At 40.3% G+C, this 27,771-nt stretch overlaps 1 protein-coding gene across 1 annotated transcript in view; it reads right to left on the reverse strand.

The window, feature by feature from the left end:
- Positions 1-15,936, reverse strand: part of LOC139737420 (extracellular matrix protein 3-like) — a 187,138-nt gene extending 171,202 nt beyond the window's left edge. Inside the window, exon 1 of the mRNA XM_071648094.1 lies at positions 10,742-15,936. Coding sequence (XP_071504195.1) covers positions 10,742-15,764 — 5,023 coding nt within the window. The 5' untranslated portion in view covers positions 15,765-15,936. The remainder of the gene's footprint in view (positions 1-10,741) is intronic.
- Between the last annotated feature and the right edge of the window lie 11,835 nt (positions 15,937-27,771).

Here is a 27,771-nt window from a genome sequence, read left to right on the forward strand (position 1 = left end):
AGTGACTGATTTATTTCCTGTATTTCTTTGCTTCTTACTGCATCTTTTCAGTCAAATGAAACATTGGTGCTCGAATTCTCACATCTGCCGTGAATATCACACAAAATGTCATCTTATTTCTATGGCATCTTTAATGAAGAAGGTAGTTCAGAGAGGTTAAACTTTGTCACACGGATGCTTTCTTGTCCAGCAACCAAACACTGATAGAGTACGGTACTCCACCCATGACAATCATATGTACTTCAGCACCCAGTCTATCAGAGACACAGCAAAACTAGGTCTTTCGGAACTTCATCTTTTTGCAGAAGAATGTTTCAGGTGTGATTTAACGCTGATGCTAAGTCTGAAGATGTGGCAAAATCCCAATTTCCAAGATATCAACTTCTTCCCTTGTGTCCACTTCCAACCTAGCTCTACATATCCTTTCAACAAACCTTCTAAAGAGCCTTGATACCCCTTCCATTCAAGGGGGTGGGGGACAAGAACAGCTGGATTAAATAGAGAGACGATAATACCCCTAATCAAAGCCATGAGCCCAAGACTTGAACTACAGACCCAACATGAACACAAAGAGGGCATGGATTACTGACCAGATTACCGAGAGGCTAAATAGCTAAGTGTATTGGAGGAGTGTATCTTATTTGAATGAATGGGGCATGAAGGGTGACAAGGGATGGCAATAGGCTGGGGATTACATGATGGAAATTACCTTCCACATACCTTTGGGTATTTGAGCTTTTCCTTACTTACACTACAGGCATTGGATAATATCTTGCCTAACCCAAGTTCATGCATACATACATGCATGTGTATACAGGGTTGACTGAAGTCATTCACCCCTGGACATACAACCCCAGCAGAAAACAGGCTGTTAGACTAACCGCCAAAATGTTTAAGTGAATGTATGTGGATGAAAGTACACATTTAACAATCATACAAAACTAGACAATGGTACAGATTCATGTAGGGCTGCCCAAACTTTTACTGAAATGATTGCCATGATATCCTATCCTCTTCTAAATTAGAAAAAAAAATAATAATTTTTGCTACTTTTCCATTGCACCTCCTCCAGTGTTTTCCCCCCTTCTCCCACTAGCTCCATGGCAGCACCAGAAAACCTATTGGAAGTAGAGCTTTCAGCGATGCCCCACATGTGACCGCAAGAAGACAATGGCCAGTCCTCCCTGCTTGTGCAACTCTCAATTATCCTGAACTAACATTGACAGTGGTGGGTGTCCCCTTGTTCTGTTTGCCTCAGATAAAGCTTGTGTAAAAGACACACACTAAAAGCATGCATGGCCCTGTGATGGAGACTGGGTGCTCACAGGAAAAGAGAAATGTTTCATATAGCATGGAAATTTAAAAAAAAACAGAAGAAATTTTATATTTTGGAATTTATTCAATGCAGCTAGGGATACATTCATGATTCCAGAAGATAGCAATCAGTTCTGTACAGCGGTATTAAAGAACTCCACTTTTAAAATGGAGTGAAGCTCAGCAGAGTGGAAGAGTAAGGAAATAGAGAAAGAGAGGAGGGGGGAACAGGGAGGGGAGATTGAAAAAGAAGTTTAAGTTCACACATGATGCTTATCTTCCTGATCCTGTCTTGCCCAATCGCAAACACTGATGCTCTGACAAAACAGGCAAATATTTCGAATAATTCCCAAATTCAACGCATGGTGTCATTGTCATGTGGGCTTTGAAAGAACAATCCCAATTTCCTACAGTGATTGCCATACCTGACTCGCTGAGGGTTTGATGTTACATGGCTACGGGATGAAAGGAGTGCTCCTTTATTCATTGTGCTTGTAAGATGGAGCTGATAAGAGGGGGTGGGGTATTCGAGAGGCTTTGAATTGAACACACATTTTCACAGCAAAGAGATGACTGACTAAAGGAGGTGCAACTAGAGAAAGGGTCCAATTTACACCCTTTTGTCTTCCCGGACAAAAGCCCAACCTCTCACAGCCATGCAAAGTAGAGATGATGATGGGGGGAAAAGAAGGGCTCAAGGCGATACAAGATGTGGGGGGATTTACTCCTCTGTCCCATAAGGTGTCCAAGCTCTTCCAACTCCACTGCTAAGCCTATGGACAAACATTCCGATGCCCCTGCCCCTTATCTGCATACCCCCTTCTCTTTTGTCAGTGGATGACAAACAGCGGATGACTTTGTGACAAGAGGGGATTTTTTAAGTGTCCAAGCCAGATACCTTGGCAGCTCTCCTGACCATGGAATCTGGACTGGTCAGATACTTGACCTCCCATGAACCAGGTTGTTTTGGCAACAAACATAGAGGCAAGCCCCTTTTTATATATATCTTCTAAGAGGGGTAAATGGAAGTAAGAGGGGGATTGGAGAATGTGAGAATGCAAATATCCGGTCTTAGCAAGTTATTACAATTTTCTTCCACATACATTATGAGACAAAGTCACAGCCAGGACACTTGGTAAAAAGCAAATTTCCAGTTTTTAACCCAAAGCAGAACAAGGATCAAATGTACAGTCCTTCACAAGTATGTGTCATCTTGTCATCATGAAACATGATAGATGCACGACCTAAATATGTCAGTTACCAATCATATCCATACCTAAGTTACCACATCTAGCCATGATTTCAATGTTTTAATCACAGTTTCTGCAGTTTGAACCAGAATCACTGCAGACTGGCACTTTAGGCTTAAGAAATACTGACAAATACCACATGTTTCATTATCAAATATTAATCACTGCGTCGAATTCTGCCCCAGGGAAGATATTATTATGTTGGCGGAAGTTGATTGCAGATCGGGACTGTATGTACCCAACTGAACTACAGTGAACTTTTTTGTATCCAGGCACAGAAGGAGGAACAAATGGTAGAAGTAGCAACACAAAAGAGGGTAATAGCAGAGCAGCGGATCTTTACTTAGTATGGGACACAGCTGATCAGGAAATTGACATGTCTTTCCCTCAATAAATCAATTCTGACTTGTGTCTGGGGAACAATGGTAAGTAAACAAGACTGGCGAAACCTTTTTTTATGGGTCAAAGTGATCATTATTCACCAATGATGCCTCGGGCCGGAGGGATCGATGCATTAGGAGCAAGATTGTGGTGACTGCTGCTTCGATGGGCCCAACAGTTGGTTCTAAGAGGCCACTGACCAGAGCTATTGGCATGTATGTAGCTACAGATGCCAGATACCGATAATCCCATTTGCAGCCACTGAATTACTTCCTATAGGCCTACTTATATCACTTGCTAATGAGAGAAATATTGGACATATTGGGCCAATGGAGGGATGTTTATGTCTATGTCCCTTAAGTGACAAAAAGCCTTGGGTGGCATTAAAACATGATGAAGTACTTTCTGCACTTCAATTCCCTTTCCTTCCCAAAGCCCCCCCCCCCCCCCCCCCCATTAACTACCACCCTGATGATGAAGTCCTGCTCTGCTTGAACAACATTTGAACTTGAATGAACACACCTGTTTCATCCAGAGGATTTGCTGTCAGTAATGGTAGAGTGATTCTATATCATTTTTCAGTCGGAGCTGAAAGAGTCTCAGCTTCAATGGGGTGCACCAGGCTTTATATTAGCTCCTTTCTACCACAAGATGGGTGCAGTATTTATTCTTCTACTCTAACATCAATATCTTTCATCAAAACCTCATTTTGAGAGAGACAGAGAGAAGAAAAAAAATAAATTCTTTCAAAAATTATCACATCATTCTCACAGCTGATTATGAACTACATTGTACTTTGACTGGGGATGGTAATTTTGATTGGATCAATTATTCAAATAAAAATACTCTCTGAAATGGCATATATCACAAACTATAAAAACTTCAATCATGAGTTTGTCACTTTTATCATGAACTATTCATTCAATTCATTACCATCGCATCAGCTAGATATTCTGAAGGCTCTACATCTCTCCATAATGATTAGGACTGTCACATCCCTTGTAAGAGTTGATGGAGAATAAGAGTGCCATCCTCCAACATCCCCCCCCCCCAACACTACACCCTTCCCTGCCCCTCCTAGCCCATCCATTTGGTAGATTAACATGTTTTGTCATCCGATGGGGGAGTTCATGATCAATGGACAATTTGTCACAATTATTCACTGGTTCTGTCAAACTTCTGCAACCACAAGCGCGACCGCAGTCACGCCACCAAAAGCCTTGTATGTTCTCTTCCGGATCTATTCATGTCATTAGTTTAACCATCTAAATGTGTCCCTTTTATATGCATACATCTCTAGATCTATACAGTTGCCTAATGAAGCAGAAAAGACTTCCATCAGACCAATGAGTGCCGTTTCACTTGTTTCCAAAACACACGCAAACACACACACACACACACACACACACACACACACACAAAGGATGAAACATGTAATATTCAATCAGCAAATAAACAAACAATATCTCTTTAAAAACCTTTTCCAGTGTTAGGTAGTCTACACAGGTAGATATTTTAAGCAGCTGAAGAGGCTATACCTACACTAATGCTTGTGAAGTCAATCAAGTTATTGATCTGTTTGAGATGTTCTCCAGGTACAAGGCAAAGTCATCTGTCTACCAAGTTCGGACCCAAACTACCTTTAAATGGCTCCATTTAATAAATCAATGAACTGCAAACTTCTGTACGTTATATTTGCCATTGCCACTTTCTGCACATCGCAAATGAAAAGAAGAGCTGCAGATAATCTCAGGGAGGGGGGGGGGGGGGGAGAAGAACTGATCCTGAAGAGACCAATGAACTCTTGAAATCGACTTTAAGACTGGATGAATACTCCCGTCACCATGTCGCAAACCACCTTTCTCATTAATTAAGGACCTCAGATGGCTAAGGCCAAGCATAGAGAACACAAATCAATAATCAGGCTTTATGCTCATTCATGGAGAAAAGTTAAGATGCAAAAGTACTGTAGGGAAAGAGACTGGAGCAGAGAGAAAAGGCAGGAGACAAGCAGAGTCAAAAGGTGGTGCTGGGGGAACAAAAGAAGGGTCTCAGAGCAGCAAACCTCAAGGGAAGGGCCACAATTTGGTGAGGCAACACTTGACACATCAGAGGGCATGTTTCATCACTTCAGTGGTTTGGGAAGAGGAGGAGGGTGATGGTGAAGGAGCAGACATCGGGGAGGAGATTGAGACTGAAATCTTCCAGATCACTAGAACAGAATAGACAATGGAGGATCTCTGTTGGGAACACTGCCAGAGACAGAAATACCGAGTTGTGGTCCAATGCGTATGTCCGTCTGTCCCATTGTGCTGTAGCATAATTAAATCTATGGGCTCCTTCCTTGGGGATCAAGATAAAAACGCGAGTAAGATATCGCCTACTGAACGCAGAAACATGGCAATTTTTTTTTTTTTGGGGGGGGGTTGATTTTTTTTGTACTATTTTTCTTCTTTTGTTGCTCTCTATTGAGGATCTACGTGCAATTCTACTTTGTTCTTGGGAAATGCCCTCTTTGGAGGCCTTGTCTATTTCACGTGCTAGAATCTACATAATAGCAAATGACAAGATAAATTTCTTTGTGCAATTTATTTAGGTGAATGGAAAGCTGCAACAAAATGTGAAAAGTGGGGCTTCACGGAGGCCAAAGTTTATTCCCATTACCATTAAATACCATTCATACAGGCAGAAGCCGCTTTTTGCCAGATCCTTCCTCCCCTTTTAGTTTACCTAGGGAACAGGGGGGAGAAGAATTGGGGATGGGTAGTACCCATTATGGTCGGGGCGACAAACGAGCGTCATTCTCGACTCTGTGCACACCGCTGAACTTGAAATCCCACCTCATTCAGCATGAGCTCTCATGCATGGGAAACTTGTTCAACAAACTCCACAATGGACTCCAAAAGGCGCTGTGTTTGTGGGAGCAGACATCCTCGCTTCTTTTGGATGTAGTCACTTTTTACTCTCCAGTCTCCCTTACTTCTTTTTTTATCATTTTCATCATGGTATGGCTCACTTGTCTTTTAGAGAGGAACCTTGCAAATGTCTAATTTGGCGTGAATGCCAATTCAAATGGAGAGCAACATGAAATATTTTGACAGAGGATTTCAATATTTTGATATGGTCGCAGCAAAATGAAGACAAATTTCAGAACATACAAAGGCTGTGTGAAGACATGGCACGAGTCTAATAAAGCCTTCCCAATGGCACTTGATGAAGTGAAAATCCATACAATAGGTCAATGAAATATGACAAAACACCCGCATCTACAGGTTTTTTTGTCTTCAAAAGACTCTGAAAATGAAACATGAAGCAAAGCTTTTGGCAACATTTAGGAGTTTCTTTCTTATTTTGCTTGTGTTGTTTTATTGGCTTGTTTTTTATCTCTGTCGCAAGACTTTCTCACTTCAACACAAAAATCTGTCAGCAGAAGGCAAGGCTCATCCCCAAAACGGGAAGTGATCCACATACACCCAACAAAGTCTCCAAAAAAATTGGTGGATTTCCTACTTCTTCCTGCATAATGTGCCACACCTACTGGGGGGCTGGCATGAAAAAAAAAGTAAGCTCCTCACAGTAAATCCACTCAATCAATTTATCAATGAATGAAATAGAGTAGATCAGGATCTGCAAATCAAATTCAGTACACCCACACAATTATCAAATACTGTGGTCAGTTAAGGGTAGTTATTTGTTTCTACAGTCAAGCTGGACTCATTGTCAAAGTTGTTGAGTAGTTTTTGTATGGTATAACATATATTGCAACCTAATATGATGACAAACTTATTAATTACTATTGCAAATCGACTAGAAGAAAAGATTGTACGTCTCTTGTTTATTTTTTCACTGTATCAATACCTGTCAATGTCTCAAATAGATGATCAACACATCTACACCTGATTTAAACAAGACAAACAATCCTAGCAATGCACCAGAAAACATAATCATAGCAGGTTTTTTTTTCTATAACTAGTGAGCTTATTTCATTTTTATTTTTATGTTTGCAACTTTATTTCAGCAACTGCACATTTTCATTTGTGGATACTTCAGTTCTAATACTTCTACTCAACCACTTTTTACTTTATTGACTCCCATGTCAACGGTTGTGCACAACCACACATTCTCCATTCAGCCCACAGATTTCAGCCACAGCAATACACCAGACGCACGTGTGTATGATCGGTATCGCTGAGATTACACAATTCACGTCTTTTATCAAGTATAACACTGAGTAATATGCAGATGGAGTGTGATCTCCCAACATTTAAGTGGGAACAGCTTTCATATCTGTGCCACATAGGAAAGGAAAACAGGGCCTACCATTTTTTTTTTTTGCAAATTCAGAAAAATGTGTCCAATTGTCTGACACACAAGGGCCTTAAGAAAAGAAGCTTCGACACGACACGTTTTGGGGAAACGAACTGCAGAGGAGCTGCGCTGTGTATGCCCAAGTGCCGTACCTCCGGAATTCAATGAGGCAATGTAGCAACAAGAATCAGGGCAGGAGTGAAAAATGTAAACAAATCCAGAAGTCTGATTTATGTCGAGAGTTATCAATGAGAAAAAAATCAAATAAAAAAGTGAACTTTTGACCTACTCTGCTGATAGCAAAGCCCCAAGTACTTCAAGTACTGCTAGAATGTACTGTCAGGGGGTGGCGAGGAAGAAAAAAATAACAGAGAAAAAGAGCTCAGGCGAGAAAATATCCACTGCTTCGCTCTAGGATCACAAAGGTAACTCAGGCTTGCTGTTTGGCGCCTGGCAGTCGCTTTGTAGTCAGACCATAAAAATAAAGGGTGGGGGGGGGGAGGGACTCAACGCCATAACACCTCCACTAAGGTACTCAAAACTGACACCTCATGGTTCCAAACCCACGCAACCTAACTGTCAAATTTCCATCCTACGAACCAAAAGGACAAATCAAGAGCAATGTGTATAAAACATAGCAGGTGCAGCTGGGGTGTGTGTGGGGGGTGGGGGGATTGTGGGAGGTAGGGAGGCAGGCCTCACAGCCAAATGTTTTGTCTATAGGATACAACAGCAAAGTTCAAACTCAGCGTGAATACAGAAGCGAGAAAATTTGGTCATGTGATACAGGTAGGAGCTGTGTGCTCAACCTCTGGGTTCTGGCGATGTCAGAGACCAAACCTAACAATTTGTACTTGGACTCATTCAACTACGCATTAACATTACACACTCCCCACCCTATTTGCCCAAGCCATACACTGTTGGGGAAAGAAGAAAGGGGAAAGGGTATTATCTATTCTTCATTGTTTGAGAGTTCGACATTTATAAAAAATAAACTAGTGACTGAAATTGCTGAACATGAAGTATTTTGTCACATTGAGAATTTCAAAAATTAATAGAGGCCATGCAATGGTGAAGTGTATTCTACTTGTTGCATTTTAGGGAAGCCCTGCACTTGTGAGAGTCAGTGAACACACCTCTAAAACAAGCCTTTCCTTGGCCTTCAATTTCCTATTTCACCTCCACCCCCACCTGCCCTTCCCATTTTTTTTTGTCACACATCCAGTTTCCTAGGCTAGACTGTAGACAGATTATTGATTCTCAGGATTTGACCTCTTCACTCCAGACATCAATTTGTACATGATCTCCGGAGTCCCTTATCTAGCTGTCTGAACTAATTAAAGCCTGCCAGCTTCACAATGGCTGTCCTATTAGCACTTTCTCCCAGCTTAGAAGACCAGGTCAAACCAACTTTAGATTATGTCTCAAGGGCCAATCTGTCTTATACAATATTCCTGAATCTCGAGCAGTATAGCATCTTCCTTGCCAGTGCTAATCAAATCTAATCGTATCTATTCAATCCACTAAGAAGAGAATTAGCGATGAGAAAGCACACGCTCTGTCTAATACCACTTACAATTGTGTACTTAATTCCACTGTTCAAAAGCTATGTCCCCAAACAGGCCATGAACAACAGACAAGCAGCAGAAACAAGTTGAGGCTTCTCTAATAGGTGCCTAATGTTCTCAAGCTTGAGCTTGCCTCCAATTCTTAAAGAGGAAATCCAGTCCAATTATAAGTTAATCTCATAAGAAAGAGTAAAATATCATGAGTTCAATGATAGAATTATGATCGAAATGAAATGAAAAGTAAGGAAGTTACATGACATTTTGAAGTTTCACTAATTTTTGAGGAAACAGTTCTTGAACAGTCAACATGAATATATGCAAATGGCAAAGTGGGCATGTCATACCCTCACAGCCTGCCCTATAGTTTGTACATAAAATTTAGAAATGTCCAGTTTTTCATTCAAACGCAATTATGCCAAGGCTCAAATCCTGATACGTACCATATCTAATTGATCACTATTCTGAAGTTATTCAACCAGGAATAACATTATGTTTCAGACTTCAATGACAGAAACACTGAATTTTCATCATTTTTTGTACACGACCGATGGAGAATTGAGAGGTTATGACATTGTCAGCTCACTCATTTGCATTATATTCATATCCACTGTACTTGAACTGTTTTGCAGAAATTAGCAAAACTTCAAAATTTCATAACTTCCTGATTTTTTCATCCCATTTCAGTCAAATATTTACCGCTGAACTCGTAAGGTTTTACTCTTTTTTATCAGACCGACTTATTTCGGGACTGGATCTCCCCTTTTTAAACAGTGATGGCATAACAGTTATCAAGTCAGGACACTATTCACTTGCAAAAGGACTGCACATCCCATGTGTGTAGCTGGTAGTGGTATAAATGTTCTGCAGACTTCACTTTGTGAGTGTAGGTCAGAATATAAGCTTAACTGCGCCCAGCATGAGAACTGTGCAAAAGAATTTATATTTCATATTCATGTGAATGTATTCCCATCCCTTTCATGAACACAAGAAGAAGCTGTTTTGTAATTTAAGATGGAACCTAAACTAGGTGTTGCAAGGTCTTTTACTGTCTCATACTCAAAATTGCACATTGGATTATACTTTCTCTCTCTCTCTCTCCCACACACTGAAACAGGCACACACTGGCACATTATTTTATGTTTGAGTAGGCAATTAACATACTTTACATTATATTCATCCACAACAACACTCAACATCCATGACCATAACCAGGTGCATCCAGTGCATACATGAAGTATTCATGGAATACTCTGAATCATGTCATGCCATATCAATCACAAACTTGCAATCACATCATAATACATCATCCACACACATACTTGATATGCATGCTTGTTTTTACTGGTGATTTGAAACTTAACCAATCATTTGTACAATGCTCTGAGCTAAAAATGTGTAAAATTCAGCAGGTATCTTTCACATGCCATCTTTTTCAAAGTAACACTAACAACATATGTTGTACAAGATGGGCTCAAAGAAGGAATTTGTATCATACAAAAAAAAAATGAGATGGAAAGAATAAATGGGGACAAACATTCACATAAAGTAATGACATTTTGTGTGTTGATGTGTCATTTAACACAGCGTTCATATTTTCTCTTATAATTCTGACCAACGTTTTCATTCAGAATCTGATACAAAGTTCTTAAACCTTCTCTAACACTGAAATTGATTTTTTCCACTATGAATATAGAGACATTACTTTTCAGCCTCCTTATCTGACAATTTACAGTTTGCTTGTTTGTTGTTATTGGGTTGTTGTTGGTTTTTTGGTTGTTTTTTTGTTTTTGTTTTTGTTTTTGTTTTTTTTGTTTTGTTTTTTTTTGGGGGGGGGGCATTTTAGGGGGAAATGCAAATCACCAGTTTACAATGGATGCATCTCATTGTTTGTTGAACAATAAAGTCACAAGTTGGACTTACTTTGAGTGAAGTTGGTGATGGACACATTTCCAAGAGCGATGTTCATCAGGTAGCCATACCGGGGTTGTGTGGTGATGACGTAGAGGAGACTGTTGTCAACACTGTCACGATCCTCTGCCATCAGGTACTTGTTGGTGATCATGAAGCCCAGGTCACCGGTGCCCAGGGCGTCCAGCGTTGGAGCGCCTCGGTTGACAACAATCTGCGGTGCACCATTGTCAACTGGGACAATCTCGATGGGAACCTGCTGTGGCTGCCTGGTGAGGGTGGTGATATCTGGCAAGACATAGAACTCGTTGTGGGTTCCATCCGAGACGATGAAAGAGAAAGAATCGGTGGTGGACTCAGAGCCATCATGCTGGTAGCTGATCAGATTTTCATTGATGTCGCGCATGGTGAACTCTGTCACAAGCTCGGTGTTGTTACGCAGGAGATTACCATGGATTGGGAGCTGGGTGATGGTAAAGCGGAGAAGGCTGTCATCAAGGGTGTCCCGGTCATCGATTCGAAGCTCAAATGGTGTGATGAGCTTGTTTTCTCCTTCTTGCAGACGGACAGTAGTGTACTCAACCACAGGCTCCTTGTTGTCTACATCAGTCAGGGCAATACGGAACGTGCGCACAACAGTGTTGAAGCCATCAGTCACTTCAAACTGGAAGCTGTCCATGCGGACCTCATCATCAGCTGTGTGCACATAGTAGATCTTGTTTCCAGCAAGGTCAAGTTGGGTGAAGGAGTTGATTGGCATGCCTGGATTATCAGTGCTCTCCAGATGGCCTTTGCTTGGAGCACGGGTGATGGTGAAGAGCAGGTCCTCATCTGGACTGTTCAGATCACTTGTGCTAATGATGCTGGTTGTCAAGGTAACTCGACCTCCCTCCTGCATGGTAACACCAGCATTGATGATGGATGGATGGACATTGTCAATATGATCAATGCTTACATAGAAGTATCTGTCAATGAGAGGGTTTTCACCATCAGTTATGTCAAACTTGATGAGGTCACGACCACCAGTAGCCCCAGTGTGCACATATCGAATACGTCCATTGTCAACCTCCCACTGTGTGAAATTCATGCCAAGGGTGATGTTTTGAACAACAGACCCATCAAACTTGTCAAGCCTCTGCAGCAATCCCTGGTCAGGTCCAAAGCGCACAGTGTAGGTCAGGTTGGAGTCTGGAGAATCAAGATCAGTTGCCTTCAAGATGCGGTTGTTGATTACTCTGATGTCACCGATCTCAATATCAAGACCATCATTTATGGTGAGGCGAGGTGTTTCATCATCCCTAGGGATGATCATCACTAGAATCTCCTTGTTGACCTCATACTTTCCATCAGTAAGCAGAACAGTAAAGGAGTCCTCGGTGGTTTCTGAGTCATCATGCTCATACAGAATGTCATTTCCAGTCAAGATCTGATCCATGGTGAAGTTAAGGATGGGAATGTCACCTCCTGGTCTGGCATACAAGATTGTGCCATGCTCTGGTGGGCTGACAATGAAGAAGTGAAGCTCCTGTGCTGGAACATCACGATCTTCAGCATTCAGGAGGGGTGAATCAATCCTGGTGCGGCTACCTTCTTCTACAATGATTTCACGAGCATAGACTGTGGGCTTCTCATCATTTGTTGGATTGATGTTGATTGGAAATAGGAAGTTTGGTGACTCATTAACACCATCAGTGCATCGGAAGGTGAACTGGTCCTCATCAGGTTCGACTCCAAGATGGATGCTTTGTACATAGTTGATGTGGTTAAGGCGGAGATCCTTGATGCTGAAGGCACTGATGGGCATACCAGCCCGAGACTTCTCAGAACCAGGAGCTGGTGCAATGTTTTCCAAATATCCGACATTGGGATTCACAACAATGGTACACAGGACATCATCATCTTCAGTATCAACATCTGGGGCCTGGAGGTGGGTCATGTTGATGTTTCCTTTCCCAGCTTCATCAACATAGAATTGGATACCCATGGTGACATTAGGTGCAAGATTGTCAACAGGTAGAATGGTAACAAAGACCTCTACTTGGGTAATCTGGTTGCCACCAACAACCCAGTCAGGAGACATGTCAGAGAGGGTGAGATTGAAGGAATCCTCACGCTTGGTAGGTCCAATTTCACCACTGGTGTGTACATATCGCACAAGTCCATTCACAATATCTTGTTGGGTAAAGATTAGGGTATCGACATTGTTGCTCTGGATTTTACCCTCTGTCGGTTCGCGATCAACAATGAAAGTCAGAAGAAGGTCCTCTGTATCAGGATCAGATGCGCTAAGGATGTTAGAGGTAATTAGACTGAAGGAGTTCTCCTGCACTTCCAGGAATGAGCCAATCGTGCCTGGGGGGAGATCAAGTGTAGGGGCTTCATCATCAATGGGCTCAACAGCCACATGAATGGTAATAGGGACAACATGCACACCATCAGTGATCTCAAGATTGACTACATCACCTTCTTCCTCAGCTCCACTGCTTACATACTGAACGTACCCTTGTTCAATATCTGTTAGTGTGAACTCGTCTCCTTGCTGCAGAGGAATACCCTCAAGAGTGATGCTTCCGAACTGTGGCTCTTGGACAACAATTACCCGGATTGTGCTCCTGTCTGTGTCTGGGTCAGTAGCATCAAGCATGGTCTGATCAATAGTGATGGTACCTCTCTCGAATACCTGAATGCCAGTATTGGTGATTGTTGGGGGCTTGTTGTCTACTGGGCGAAGGAAGATCAAGAACCTCTGAGGGGCGGCCATGTTTCCCTGGCTGTCCTGTACAACAAACTGGAATTCGATGAGACGTGTAGCAATACCCAGCTCAGTGCTTGGAGGCTTGTATGACACTTTGAGATGGTTAATCTGCGCTTGTGTGAACATGGTGATAGGTGTGTCAGGATCATCCGTCAGAACGATGTCACCAGTTGGTAGAGGGTTACTGGGATCAATGTCAGATAGGGGAGAAATGATTGTGTACTTCAGATCACGATCATTGCTGTCCAGATCCGTATACCTCATGTTCTTCTTGACAATTGGAGTGATTTGGAACTCATCGACAACTAGTTGGAGTGTGGTGCCAACGAAGACTTCAGGAGGCTGCAAATCTTGTGGCATTACCTTAACAACAAATTCTTGGACGGGAGATTCATTTGGTTGAGGTTCAGCTGCATCAATGACCCGGAAGAGCATTCTGTCGAACACAGGATCCTGGTTGTGAATACCACCATGTCGGTAGAACAGCCGCCCATTCAAGATGTCATCAAGGGTAAATTCAGTGGTCTCGCGTTCATAGAAATTTCCCTGAATGATCCAGTTTTGGGGATCTGCAGGGATGTCAAGCTGACGTAGGAAGAGACTACCTTGGTCAGAATATGGCTGCTCCAGAACAAAGCGAATCTGGCTGTCATCAGAGTCAATGTCTGTGGCACTCAGCACGAACTGAGTGATAGGAACTTCTCCTCCTTCATTCACAACAATACCTGTGTTAACATCAACAATTGGAGCTTCATCATCAATAGGAGCAATGATGATTGGGAACAGAAACTCAACTTCATTACTGCCATCTGTCATCCTGAAAATTATGTTGTCGCTGTAGGTGTCGGTGCCGTAGTGATGGTACGTCACTGCACCTTCAATGAGATCAGCAATTGTAAACTGCTTGATGCGCTGACCACCGATTCGCAATTCACCATGTCGGGACCCATTGATTGGAGCAATGATGACGTCCTGAAGATTGTCCTCATCTGATATCTCAAGATTTTGGTAAGTGAGCAAAGGACGAGACTGACCTTCGAAGAGTGTGAGTCCTGTGTTACGAGTAACAACTGGTGCTAGTGTGTTCTTGGGTTTCACCACAATCATGAATGTGAATGGCACAGAGGTAGCAAGCTCAGAGTCAACTACTTCAAGCTCAAGTTGGAAGATGCGCTGGACATTTGAATCATCTGCAGGAGGAACATAGGCAATTTTGAGATCACGAATGTCCTTTTGGGTGAAAGATGAGAGAGGGAGATTACGGTCATCGGTACTGACAATGTACCCTTCGCCAGGACCGAGGGGCGAGGTGATGTTAAATACAAGCATGTCAACAGGTGTTTCTGCATCCTCTGCCATCAGAATCTCAGGAGTGATAGCTGTCATCACAAACTGGTCAACTTCCATGATCATAGTCGCCTGCAGGTCAACACCTGGTGGGGTATTTTCAAGTCCATTCTCAATTCTTACCATGCTCTGGAAGTATTCTTGCCTGATCACCTCACCACTTTGGCTCTGGAGCTCGACTACCAGTGGGATGTAATCCTCTCGGGGGGATGATGTTTGAGCAGTGTGACGGTATCGTATTCCAGGTGTAAGGAAACTTTCACAGTCGATCATTTGCCCCTGATTAGCATTGTCGATCACTTCACCGTATCGTGGAAGACCGGAGCTCGAACTCAGCACGGTGACCTTGCAAACCTCGGTTTCGCGGTCGTACGCAAATCCCAATTTGGTGGAATCCAAGTTATCACTTTCTCCCATCAGCTCAACTTCAAGGGGAATATTTTGCGTGACAATCTGCAACTGCTTCGACTCCACTTTCACATCGATCATGAATGGTATGATGGTGGTTTCATCCAACGAGTCATAGCGGAGTTGTAATCGCACGCGATCGCGTTGAGGCTTACGGGAACCAAAGTGGACGTACTTGACTTCTCCTGGGCCGAAATCACAGGGAAACATCTTTGGGACGAGACGACCAGGAACCTGCGAGAGAGGATCAGGGAGCACTGTTACGTAACAAACATGTCCAGCGTCTCGATCGACATTTATTGTCAGTTCTGTGAGAGGATCAATGGCCTTTTCCCGTCCGAAGGGCACAGCTATACCGGTATTCCTCACAATAATACCCGACGACCCATCTAGATCAGTCCCACCATTTACGGGATTCACTGGTTCAACAGTCCTGACATCACTGGTACCGAGGACCCACGTACCTTGTCCCGCTATCAGAGCGGGCAGGATAGCGATAACAAAACACAAAAGTGCCGAAGCCATGATTGATTTCCCACTTCAACTTCAGTACAGTTTGCAGTTTTCCTCAACAGCAGCAATGGAATGGCGTGAAGCCCAAAATCAGCTACTCCAAACAGAAGGGCTCGATGCGAGCGAGCTTACGGCAATCACACAACCTCACAACCGTCTTGCTCAGCGTCAGCCTGGTCGAGTGTTCTTCTACTCTTCAAACTTGTTGGATTAATCTCGCCCCAAGTTTTCTCTCATTCACTCGAGCGATGAGCCACCCCCGCACACAAGCACTCACTGCGCTGCTTTCAATCACACGAAGCGGTGTAATGAAGAAACACGTCTAGTGCGCCTCGGGGGCGTGGTTTACGTGGACTGGCAGGTGATTGGTTTAAACTTCTATCGTCTAGCGCTGTGGAGGAAGCATACAACATACGGTACGGTATTATTCTCCTTGCTAATACCACACACTTCTACTTCAACTACAAAGTACTCGTACTTAGTGTTACGTGATGAGTAAGAATTTCTTATAATCAATTCGTTGGTAGTTTGGGTGGTTGTTTTTTTTTTCCTGAGTATCAAAATCTTACGTTCATTGCATACAGAAAGCTAATTAACACAAGCTCCTTCACAAATCAACCCCACTCAAGACGGTTATCGGATCATGGGCCCACGCCTTAGGTACTTAAAAAGTAATATAAATGTTCAAGGGGTGGAGATTCATTCGAGGTTTTGCTCATTAATCGAACACGTGAATTTGGTCGTGTTATAAGTATGCGCACAAACACAAGCCCACCACGTGCTCTGTGGAGAAAAAAAAACGAATCTCGCTAGTAATTAATTTAACAACACCATTACCATCGCTACATAAAACATCATACTCAAAGTGTGAGAGTAAAACTATTCTGAAGGCCATGTGAAACATGTATTTTTCTTTGCTCTATTAAAAAAAAAAAAAAAAAATGGAAGGTGAATTAGCTCAGTCGGTAGCGCGTCAGCCTTACGATCCAAAGGACCCCGGTTCGATTCCCGGGTCCCACTAAGCAATGTTGTGTGTAATCATACCGTCCCCTCTAGACTATAAAGAGGCAAAACACTCTGTCCCCCAGATAGGACAATACTAAGTAGTCATAAAATGGAGGTTGCGCGTGTGAAAGAGTCACAACTCAATCACGTAAATACGTGTAAAAGACCCCGCTTCATTTCTTCATCGCAAAGAGCAGGGTGTCTTCAAAGCCGTACGGTAAAGTGGTCCCGCATTGCATCAACTGGACCCCATGGAAGACCAGCTATGCAGCTGAATATTGGCTATCCAGCCATCTTCTCAGATGGAAATGAAACAAATTAGCAAAGGTAAAGGTGCAAGAAAAATGGACCTACACTCGACATAGATGGTTATGTCATTTTTTTTCAATCCAGTGGTACATACTGTATTCGACAAAATGATTTCATTTTGATATCTGCTTTCATTTGCACGTCTCTTTTCAGTGTCAGCAAGAAGCTCGTTAGACTTTCGAACGAATGTTCGTCCCACATAAAACTAGTTGAGTGATATCGACCAGCTACGTCTTCTACAAGTCTTGATGAAATTTTGCGTGACTGCTATTTCATTTCACATTTTCCACCAATGCTTAAACAATATTTGTGCGGCGCGACATCAAGTACATGTGCCTGCAAGCGTAGGCAGCGGTTCGCAGCGTGTACGTAGTACAATTTTGTACTAAGTTGTTGCGGTAAGCCACGCCTCTTCTGCATGTACTGTATTACAATGTATTAGTATGCTGCAGTCAAAGCAATGGGGGCATGGGGTAATAAGAGAGTATGCACGTCTTTCATCGAGAGGGGGCGTTATTTCATTATTTAGAGGAACACTCGCTCCCAGATATTTTGCTGAAATGGCGTGTGCTGAAGCGCCATGTTACATCCGATCAGCTTTCAAAAATCATGATATTATCATGTTATGTTCATTTCCTAAGAGGTGGGGGGAAAAACACCAAGGGATGTATCAAAGCTCTTCATCGTTAGACTACGTGTGTTCTATGACGCTTGCTATCTTTGTGGGAAGTGTTAACTTTCATGATGTAGTCCAAATTCATTGTCTGAGGTACCTTTTGCATCATTTTGACTTTGTAAAAGCATTGGAAAGTCTTGGGCTTAGAGAAACATCACGTTTCATGTATGTGTTATGCACATATCCACTATGCATATTGGTACACATGTGTATCTTTGCCAAATCAGGTGTGATTGTCTATGATGCCCCTGGTAGTTGTTTGTATTAATCTTCCACTCAAAATCGCTGAAAAAATAGAAAACGTCCGTACAAATATGCAGCAGAAGCATATTATTATCTCATCTGCCTTGAAATGTAACCAATGTCAGACGATAGACTATCACAGACATAACAACAAAAAAGCAATAAATAGAGGAAATGTTTATGTTTGGCTCTACCCATTTGCTTCCTGGCGGTTTCTATGATTTTGCTATTTTATCGTAATGTCTGTCGAATCGGGTGTTTGGTTGTTGTTGTTGTTGTGTGTGTGTGTGTGTGTGTGTGTGTGTGTGTGTGTGTTTGTTTTTTGGGGGGTTGTTGGGTTGTTGTTTTTGTTGTTTGTGTGTGTTTTTTTCCTTTGTGGTTGCTGTTTTGCAAGCCATGTGTATAGTCAGACAGGCACACTCCTTCGATGCGTCTCGCTTCCGTATCGAGCATGTGGAATCACTTCCACAGGAAAGCAAATCAGAGTCAAAGACCAAGCCATGGAAACCGACGTGATTTTTTCTTCTCTCTCTACTACCCTTCCGTCTGGGCCGCCCCCAACTTCGTAACAAGTGACCATGAGTGAACATCATGACAGATAAAGATAGTGAGCACATCTCTATCTTTTTACATTTATTTGTTGATTTTATGTATTTGAAGAGCTTGCTTCCAAAAGGCGCTAAAGCCATCATTTTTCAATGGATTTAGTGCCTTTTTGTTGAAAGCTTTTGATTTATTGATCTATTTATTCATTTATTTATCTCTTTATCTATCTATACAATATATCTATTCATTCATTCATTCATTTATTCATTCATTTTATCTTTTTGGCACTTGGAGGAAATATTCGATTATGTTGTTCCTCATTGCCTTGTCGTCTTCCATGATCATGAGACTAATTAATAATGCAAAATTATAAGATATTATATTTAGGATATGGAGAATTACAGATTTTATGTCATTTCTTTTGTGGTTAATTTTGTTTGTTTGTTTTTTCATTGTTTGGATGGGGTTTCCTTTTTTTTAAATCTATTTTTCCCCCTTATTTCTTTTTCAGCTGTTGACTCCGCGGAAACATCATGGATGATTCAACTGTTCAATTATTCACTGAGTTAAGATTATTTCCATCCAAAGTTGGAAAACGTTATCCCGTCTCCTGCGTGACGATTCTGTGGGGATACATGAAGCATGTTCCTAAACGTTTAGGTTGACTCATTCGATTCTACTCAACAAGGTAAAACAGGGTAAAATGATACATAGTAAGGTGCTGAGGTTTCATCAAACTCAGACATTTTGTGTCACACACAAGAAAGTTATGAAACTTACTTGGAATTCTATGCTGGCACCGAACAGTCTAGTCTCCACCACATTAAGTGAAATAGCTAAGGTAATGTTGTCATCAGCTTATATCTTCACCATTACTTTATGCATAAAAACGTCGTAAAATCATAATTAACATCTTGGTCGATAATAATTGTCAAGATATATCATATACACAACTCTCTCCCGAGTGGTAGTCATAATTGCTGGATAAGTTACTGCAACGCAACTGACGTGTTGGTGTACAGAGTACAACTTTTCATTAATTTTTTTTTTCAGGTTCACAAAAATTAATCATGTAAAAGAAAGGAAATCTGGTGAGAAGACTTTTTATGTCGATGGTGGTGTCTTGAGGCGTCACCTCGCCTATAAATTGCCAAATGTGCTTGCCTTTTTAAAAAAATGAAAATCACCGCTTCTTAAAATCATGAAACGATACATTCCACATCAACTTTCTGATTTTACGTCCAATTTGATAAAACTTAGACCAATTTGTTAATAATCTTAACGTTTTTTGTTGTCATTGGTTTTTTTTTTCTTTCTGCACTGATTGAAAGCAACTGGAACATAGTTTCGGATTGTATTTTGATTTCTCCACCTGTAACAAGACTAGAATATTACGTTAGTGATCGACTTATATTGTGAATCATTTTGGCACACCACAAATATCGATATCAATGCATATTGTTTTGTTTTGTTTTTCGGGTAGTGATCAAAGTGAAACTGGATTTTAGTCTCTACAAAAATTAACATATATCAGGAGTAATTATTTTGCAACCAGCTGCCAACAAACAGAACAGAAAAAAAAATATTGAAACAAACCAAAATACATTTTCATGACAATACTTTTACTTTAAACCACATACACCACTGATTATACTGTTGTGTCCTTTACGTGAGACTACTAACATAAAGTTTTAAAAAACCCACACTTTTGTCAATATTTCATTTGTTGGTAATAGAGCGATAAGTCAACATCAGTTGATCAAGCCGGGGTATATAGGTAAATGAAAGACGTGTTATAATCGACGAGAAAAGGGTATAGTACCGTTACACATCCTAATGGCCAGACTATTTCCTCCAAAAATGACACTACTCATAATCTTAACTGCCCGCTAAATGGCAGTCATTTCAGAATCAGCATCGTGAATAATTTCCTCCCGTAATTGCTGAAACCTCAAGGGGACAGGGCCAAATCGCTTGTTTTTGTCGTTTCTCTCTTTCTTCTCTCGCATGGTTGTTTGGTCGTCTGCCTGCGTTCAGCGCGCGGTTGATTAGTCAAAACTCTCGGAATATGATTTCCCGCGCCTTTCCCGTTCCTATCTGCGGAGGAGGATGTCTGCACAAGATTCACCGCAGACAAACATCCATAATAGATTTAACTAAACACGGGCCACGAGGAGCTTGGGGGAAAACCATGTTTTTCCGATCGTCCCGAGTGGAGAATTCAAATCGAGTGTGAGTTTTTTGGTAATCTGATTGTACAGATGCGACTCAGTTGTCGGGAAAAGCGACAGCTCTTCTTCAGCAAAAACAGTTTTCGTGTTTTCGAGCGCTCGTTTATACTGTGGCCGTTGGATATCATACTGACGCAAGACAAACAGGGCCGATATTGTGTAACGTCGTCACTCGTAAAGGCACAATTTACCATTTGCAGATGAAACAAAACGCAGCATTAGTGCTTCAAAATAGTTCTAAAATGTGAATTAGGGACAGAAACAATCAATGTAAAAATTTGAAGCAGTATTTTTTATGTTGAGTACTGTTAAATATACAAAATGTCAGCAAGAGTTATGATAAAGATGTTTCCAGATTAACCGTTTATATACAGTTATGGTTTGATGAGAAAAATAGTGATATTTCCTTATATTTTAGGCTTCTTGGCAAAAATTTTATATGGGGAGTATAGGATGTTTTGTGATACTGATTTACACATATGCATCAAAAGTGATATCTTGAACGTTTTTTAAATCACTGTTCCCAACGGTAAACAGGACCTTTTTAAAAGCGTGTGAAACGCCCTTATGCTTGGTCCTTATTGTCCTGACATTCTGACTTGCAACTACACTCAAATTATGCAGAAATAGAGCAAAGATTAAGGAAAAGGATCATCAGAATATTATTGTTGACAAAGCAATTGAGTGATATTGTCGTTTATCTCAGCAAAGTTGGCATTCTACCAGTCAGCAAAGTCGTTGAGAACAATACACATTAATTTTCTATTGACTGCAAATCATTGAAAATCACAAAGGATCCATGCCGCACACATAAACATTTACATATGGGACTGAATGCACTTTATTGTCACTAGTCGTCATTTAGTTTCATTGTATACATAACATTAACTGCAGAGTATGACTTCACACGACCCAACAGAAATGTTACTTAGGTTTTGTTGTTTTTTTTTTTCATTTTGATACTAACAAAGTCTAAGATTTAAAGATCAATACTTATTGTTTAGTTTACCTTCCTTTATATCCTTTCCATGTCCGACTGTATGGGCTGGGATCATTTTCTGTTAAAACTAATGTCAATATGACATTCTGAGGTTTTCGTGTATTACGTAATAAACGAAAAATCATATACCATCAGTAATGTCTTCAAAGCTATTCTAACGGTTCAAATGCTTGTTTCATCGAATATCGTCTTACTAATTTGTGACAGAATATTTCATCAATATACTATAGAAGAATAGCAAAATAGTTTCAAATTGAAATATGACTTAAATCAGGGAGGAATACCAATGTGATATCACGGAAACAATATGTCATTTTTATCAATGATAATGTTGTGACATGCAGGACAATACCGACAGAAAAGATACAAACGAAGATTATAGTTGTATGTATAGCTCTGCTAGTGACGACTACGATACCCCTGGTACGAATAATAAAGACGGAACGCTGAACGTCTATAAAAAAAAAAAATGATGAAATTGACATGTCATCAGTAATATCGTTGGTGTCACCTTTATAACGCCCGTCACCATGGCAGAGGAATCTTTATTATAGTCATTAAGTTTTTATCGCGGATGAACTGGTCTATTTACTATAGATGGACTTCATTGTTGTCCTTATAGACAGGAACTTTGTCTTGTTTCTCGTTTTGCTGTCGCCATGTCAACCTTGTGAGTCTCTCCGAAAAACAGGAAAGTTAAAAACACTCCCTTCGATGAATATATTAATGGTTAGCACATCCTGAACAACTAAGGAATGCTTTTCTCTCTCTCTCTCTCTCTCTCTTTCTCTCTCTCTCTCTCTCTCTCTCTCTGATGATGTTGTTGTTTGTGTGTTGTTTTTGTTGTTGTTATTATTTCTCAATGCTCTATCTGATCCGCTCAGGCGACGTTGTTTTTGACTGAATTAGTTCTTAGTTCCGCGACGGGAGGACGCGAGCAAAGACACAACCACAAGACATAATACATAAAGTATATATAAATGCCTCACCTTGGCAATGACATGTTTATGATTTAGATAATGATGACGATGCTAGAAATTATTGTGTTAGCAATGAAATAGCATTTAATGCGCATACGGCGAATAAGAATACTAATAATATCACTCGACAACTAAACGGCAATCGATAAGATGATCATGAAAAAAAAAGAAACGTGCGTGCGTGTCAGCGTGTGTGTGTGTTCGTGTTCAAAATGGGATCTCAGAAATCATAAAATATGAAAATCGCTTGATATAAATTACTGTTAATGGTAATCAATATAATCAATGTTAAGTGTCATTCAAGATACAAAATGTGAACAATAGTTATGATAAACATGTGTCTATAGAATAAACCGTCTAAGCCTTTGGTTTATTGAGGAAAATAGAGTATACTGTCTCTCTTTATATTTCAGGCTTTATTGCGAAATTGTTATGTGGTATAATAGGATGTCTTGTGATATAACTGACCAACACATATGCATTAAATGTAATAACTCGAACATTTTTTTAATCACTGCTCCACATGGTAAACAATACTTTTAATAGCACTATTTCAACGTTTACAGCCCGATAGGCCAAACGCGCGATCTGATAATAGACGGAAGATATGTGTATAAAATTGACCTGTCATTTTGTCATTTGTTCAACCGAGATGAAAATGAAAGAGTGAGGGGTATTAGAGTTGGGAAAAATCGTAGAATATGGGGAACTCATTTTCGGCCTATCTGAAACGAGGTCTACAGCAGGGGCCTATACCATATAACATGTCTTGGCATGGTCTATCGGACCAAGAGATCCAAAAACGTGTCTCATGTCTGTATGTATACATACCATACGTTACATCCGACTGTCGATTCGAATCTGGGTGGGGGTTGGAGGAGGCAAACGGATGCTTCTACTTTTTTAAATAAAACAATCCTGAATGAGGAAGGAACTTTTAAAGCTAGCATAAATTTCAGGAATTGATCCCAGGATTTGAGTTGCTGTTGTTGTTGGTGTTGGTGTTATTGGTGTTATTGGTGTTGTTGTTTTTGTTTGTTTGTTTGTTTGCTTGGGTTTGGTTTTTTGGTTTTTTTTTACAATTCTCCGGCCTTTTTGGGTCTTTTTGACAATTCTTCCTTTACACTGCCCCCGACCTAAATGAATGGGTATATTTACCACATTTTGGTACAGTTGTGAGGATTTGGTGCTTCAAGAAATATCAGCAGAAAACGTCAGCAATTTTTGAAGAACATAGGACAATCAACTTGAAAAGCTATAAATCCAGGCTGGAACGATTCGAGATGTCCCGATATCACAATATAAAGAATATATAGAGATATATCTCCGTACTTTTTCATTAGTCTGTCGGAATGAAAGAGTACTGATAACTCAGTTCATTGTCTCCTTCAGATGGGGTGTATGTCAGCATTAAGGCTACGGAAGCCACATGCCTTTGGGCGTAAATTCATCTTTGATGTCACCCCACGCAACAGGAGTGAGTGCAGTGTCCGTAATACCAAGGAGTGTCTGATAACTCCTTGGTTATACGTGCGACCGGTCGCTCTGTGGATGTGGTCGTTATATAGACAAGTGATGTGACAGCCATGATTGTGGGAGGGTCGAGGGTTTACATGAGAAACAGAGAGTTTCTCCGCATTTCTGCTGCCAAGACATCCACTTCCCGACTGACAAACAGACGCGGGGGTTTGAAGACAGCCGTCCCCGCACCTGTATTGCGGGCTTTCTGGTTTTCCTCTAAATATAGACTTCATATTTATTTACACGACAGACGCATAACCTCATTCGCGCTTTCCCAATGTACTTCCGACCATCCGACTCTGGTGTGTTTCCTGTCTCGTTACTACGCATGCGTGTGTTGTGAGTTCATCGAACTAGTGACTGCCTTACAGTGTGGATGGTACACTGTTATATCACAACTGACGACTTAATTGGTAGCCTGACAAACGAACGGGAGATGCTTTGAACCAGACTGCATGTCTTTTGCAGGAACTTTGTCCTGTTCAATACTATATCCTGTCGCCATCTCAACCTTGAAACTTTCTTTCTAAAGTGGAAATGGAATTAAAATGTACCCAAAGTCGACCTTCAAATGAAGCACTCTTGTGATCCTTGCTTTTCTGCTCGCCAGTGTGGCCTTGGATTGATAATATTTTTTTCAACCTTGGACAAGGTCTGAAAGACTTGTTACGATCATATTTTGCATCATAACGAATTGAGTGTTTTCATTAAAAATGATAATGAAAATAAAAACAATTAAAGATAATGATGACAAAGCAATCTTAGAAGATACATGATATGACTGGTGATGAGAATGACAACAACGATCGTAAACTTGATGACAAGAACCAAAAAAGTAAAATAGGAATAAATTATCATCATTTACTCGTTACTGTTATCATTATGACTATTGAAGCACAATCATAAGCAGTATGGAATACTACGATATTATCTTTGAAGTTGTATTTGCTCACTTCAAAACTAGTTATTTTTGCTAATGTCTTGTTTAGAAAAGTGTAACGTGTGAATCTTCGGCAGTGATGCTCCGAGCTTCAATGTGTTCAGAAATGAAATGAAATGAAATTCATTTAATTCAATTCAATTCAATTCAATTCGATTCAATTCAATCCAATTCAATTCAATTCAATTCTGAAATCACATTGACCCAAATATCAAAGAATCTCGGTGGCAGAAATCTGTTTATTGAAAAACGCCTTGGCTTGAATGTTTGATGTCAACGTCGACGTCGACGTCGATGTCAACGTCCTTTCATAATTATGCAGTCGTCTATGACTCCACTCCATAATTTAATAGTTATGGTGGATGTGCAGAGTGACACAAACAAGTTTAAAGTTCGTTTTTCCGAAGGTTAATCGTTATTCCGAAGGTTCGTCATTCCGAAGATTCGTTAATCCGAAAATGAAATAAAGTTCGATATTTCGAAGGTTCGTTAATCCGAAAATGAAATGAGTTTCTTTAATCCGAAGATTCGTTAATCTTAAAACAAAATATGGTTCGAAATTCCAAATGTTCGTTAGTCCGCACTTTTTGTCGTTTTCGGATTAACGAACTTTATTTCATTTTCGGAATAACGAACCTTCAGAATAACGGACCTTATTTCATTTTCAGATTATCGAACACACGGAATATAACGAGCATCACCCCACAAAGGAGAGCATATTTTAATCAATATTTCATCACGTTCTCATCATCACACTCCTTGTCCAATGTCACGATTGCCGATTTGTGTGTGTGTGTGTGTGTGTGTGTGTGTGTGTGTTGTTGTTGTTGTTGTTGTTGTTGTTGTTGTTTTAAGAAATATAGGCCTACTCTTCATTCAATGACAAGGAAGGTAATTTAGCGAAAATTTGTGTGGAAGCGCGTGGATTATATTATTTTGAGAGCCCTTTTTGGAAACTTTAAAATCAATAACTTTCCATTTTATAATGATTTTCAAAGAAACTGTTGATTTTCCTGGTAGGGAAGACATTCAGGGAGACATTATAGCCACACGTCTTCCTCATGAACTTTGTCCTGTTCAATACCAAATCCTGTTGCCATCTCAACCTTGAAACTTTCTTACTAAGGGGAAAATGGAATATACACAAAGTTGACTTTATGAAACACATTTGTGATCGCTGGTTTTCTGCTTGCCAAATAAAGGGTGGCCGTCATATAGGGTTATGATAATTAGTCTTCGTAGTGCTATGGAAAGGTGTGTGAAAGACGTGTTATGATCCTGGGCTAGATCTTATAACAAATTGAGTGTATTCATGAAAATTGATTATGAAAATAAAATCCGTTAATAATGATGATGATAAAAATACTATTAATGAGATACATGATGATAAGACTGATAATGGGGATGACTACAATGACACTAATCTTAATGACAAGAACAAACAAGTATAGTAGAAATAATTATGGTTCTTTTTATTACTACTATACCATTATTGTAGTTCTTATTTTTATCACCATCATCAGTAACATTATTATTGCTATTATCATACTTTGTACCAGCAATCATGACCAGCAATGAAATAACCATAAGCAGTATCGAGTAATAATGATTTATTATCATCTATCAAGTCGTTTACAAAATTGTTTTAATCCACTGGGTCGTTAATCCTAAAACGAAACAAGGTTCGTAATTCCGAAGGTCCGGTTGTACGCACTTTGTTTGCATTTTTTTTTTTTCGGAATAACGAACCTTTTAAAATTTAGAGTAACGAACCTTATATCATTTTCAGATAAACGAACCCACGGAATAACGAACATCACCCCACAAAGAGAACAGTGCAAGATCCATCAAAGGAGGATAACAATGAAAAAATTACACCGAGTTTCGAAATTCAACAAGTTTACACCAAAACAATGATACGGGGTAAAATAATGCTTATGCAAATCAAATAAGTCGACGATATCATTGCCGTCAAAATTTCCCTTTCATTTTTAAAATATTTCAGTACGTACATCTCTTTCCCCATTTAACGTCATGATTGCCGAGTTATCTTATCTCTAGAAACATTATGATGTGAAGGATATACTTTGATCATTGATACGTTTTTTCTTCTTAAAGTAATGACAAAGAATTAAGGAATTTCAGTGAATATTTGTGCGCACTCTCGTGGAAGATATTTTGAAAATATATATTTTGAAAACCTTTTAATCAATAACTTTTAATGTTTTTTTTTTTCTGGTTTTCAGATAAACTTTCAGTGTTCTGGTTGAAGGACTTATTTAATGTAATAAGCCGACACGAACATTGTGGTGCGCATTAATTTCGCTGGAAAGGTTTGGTTTTGATTTCACGCGTCATTTTCCTTCCTTGTTGGATTATTTCGGAATCACAAATAAATGAAGCCAAATGTAAAGTGCAGTCGTTCAGTTTTAAAGACTCAAAATAATCATCCTTTCTCCTCAAATAAAAAAAAAAAAATGATGTTCTATGAAAAGCTGTTGTAAAGTCTGGGTCTTCTTTTAGCCCTGCCTAAACGCCCTGTCACTCGTCTAATGAGCTCGATATACC

Source organism: Diadema antillarum, unplaced genomic scaffold, assembly GCF_040938485.1.
Source record: "Diadema antillarum isolate AM-2024a unplaced genomic scaffold, OU_Dant_1.0 seq00000693_RagTag, whole genome shotgun sequence".
In the NCBI taxonomy this organism is placed as follows: domain Eukaryota; kingdom Metazoa; phylum Echinodermata; class Echinoidea; order Diadematoida; family Diadematidae; genus Diadema; species Diadema antillarum.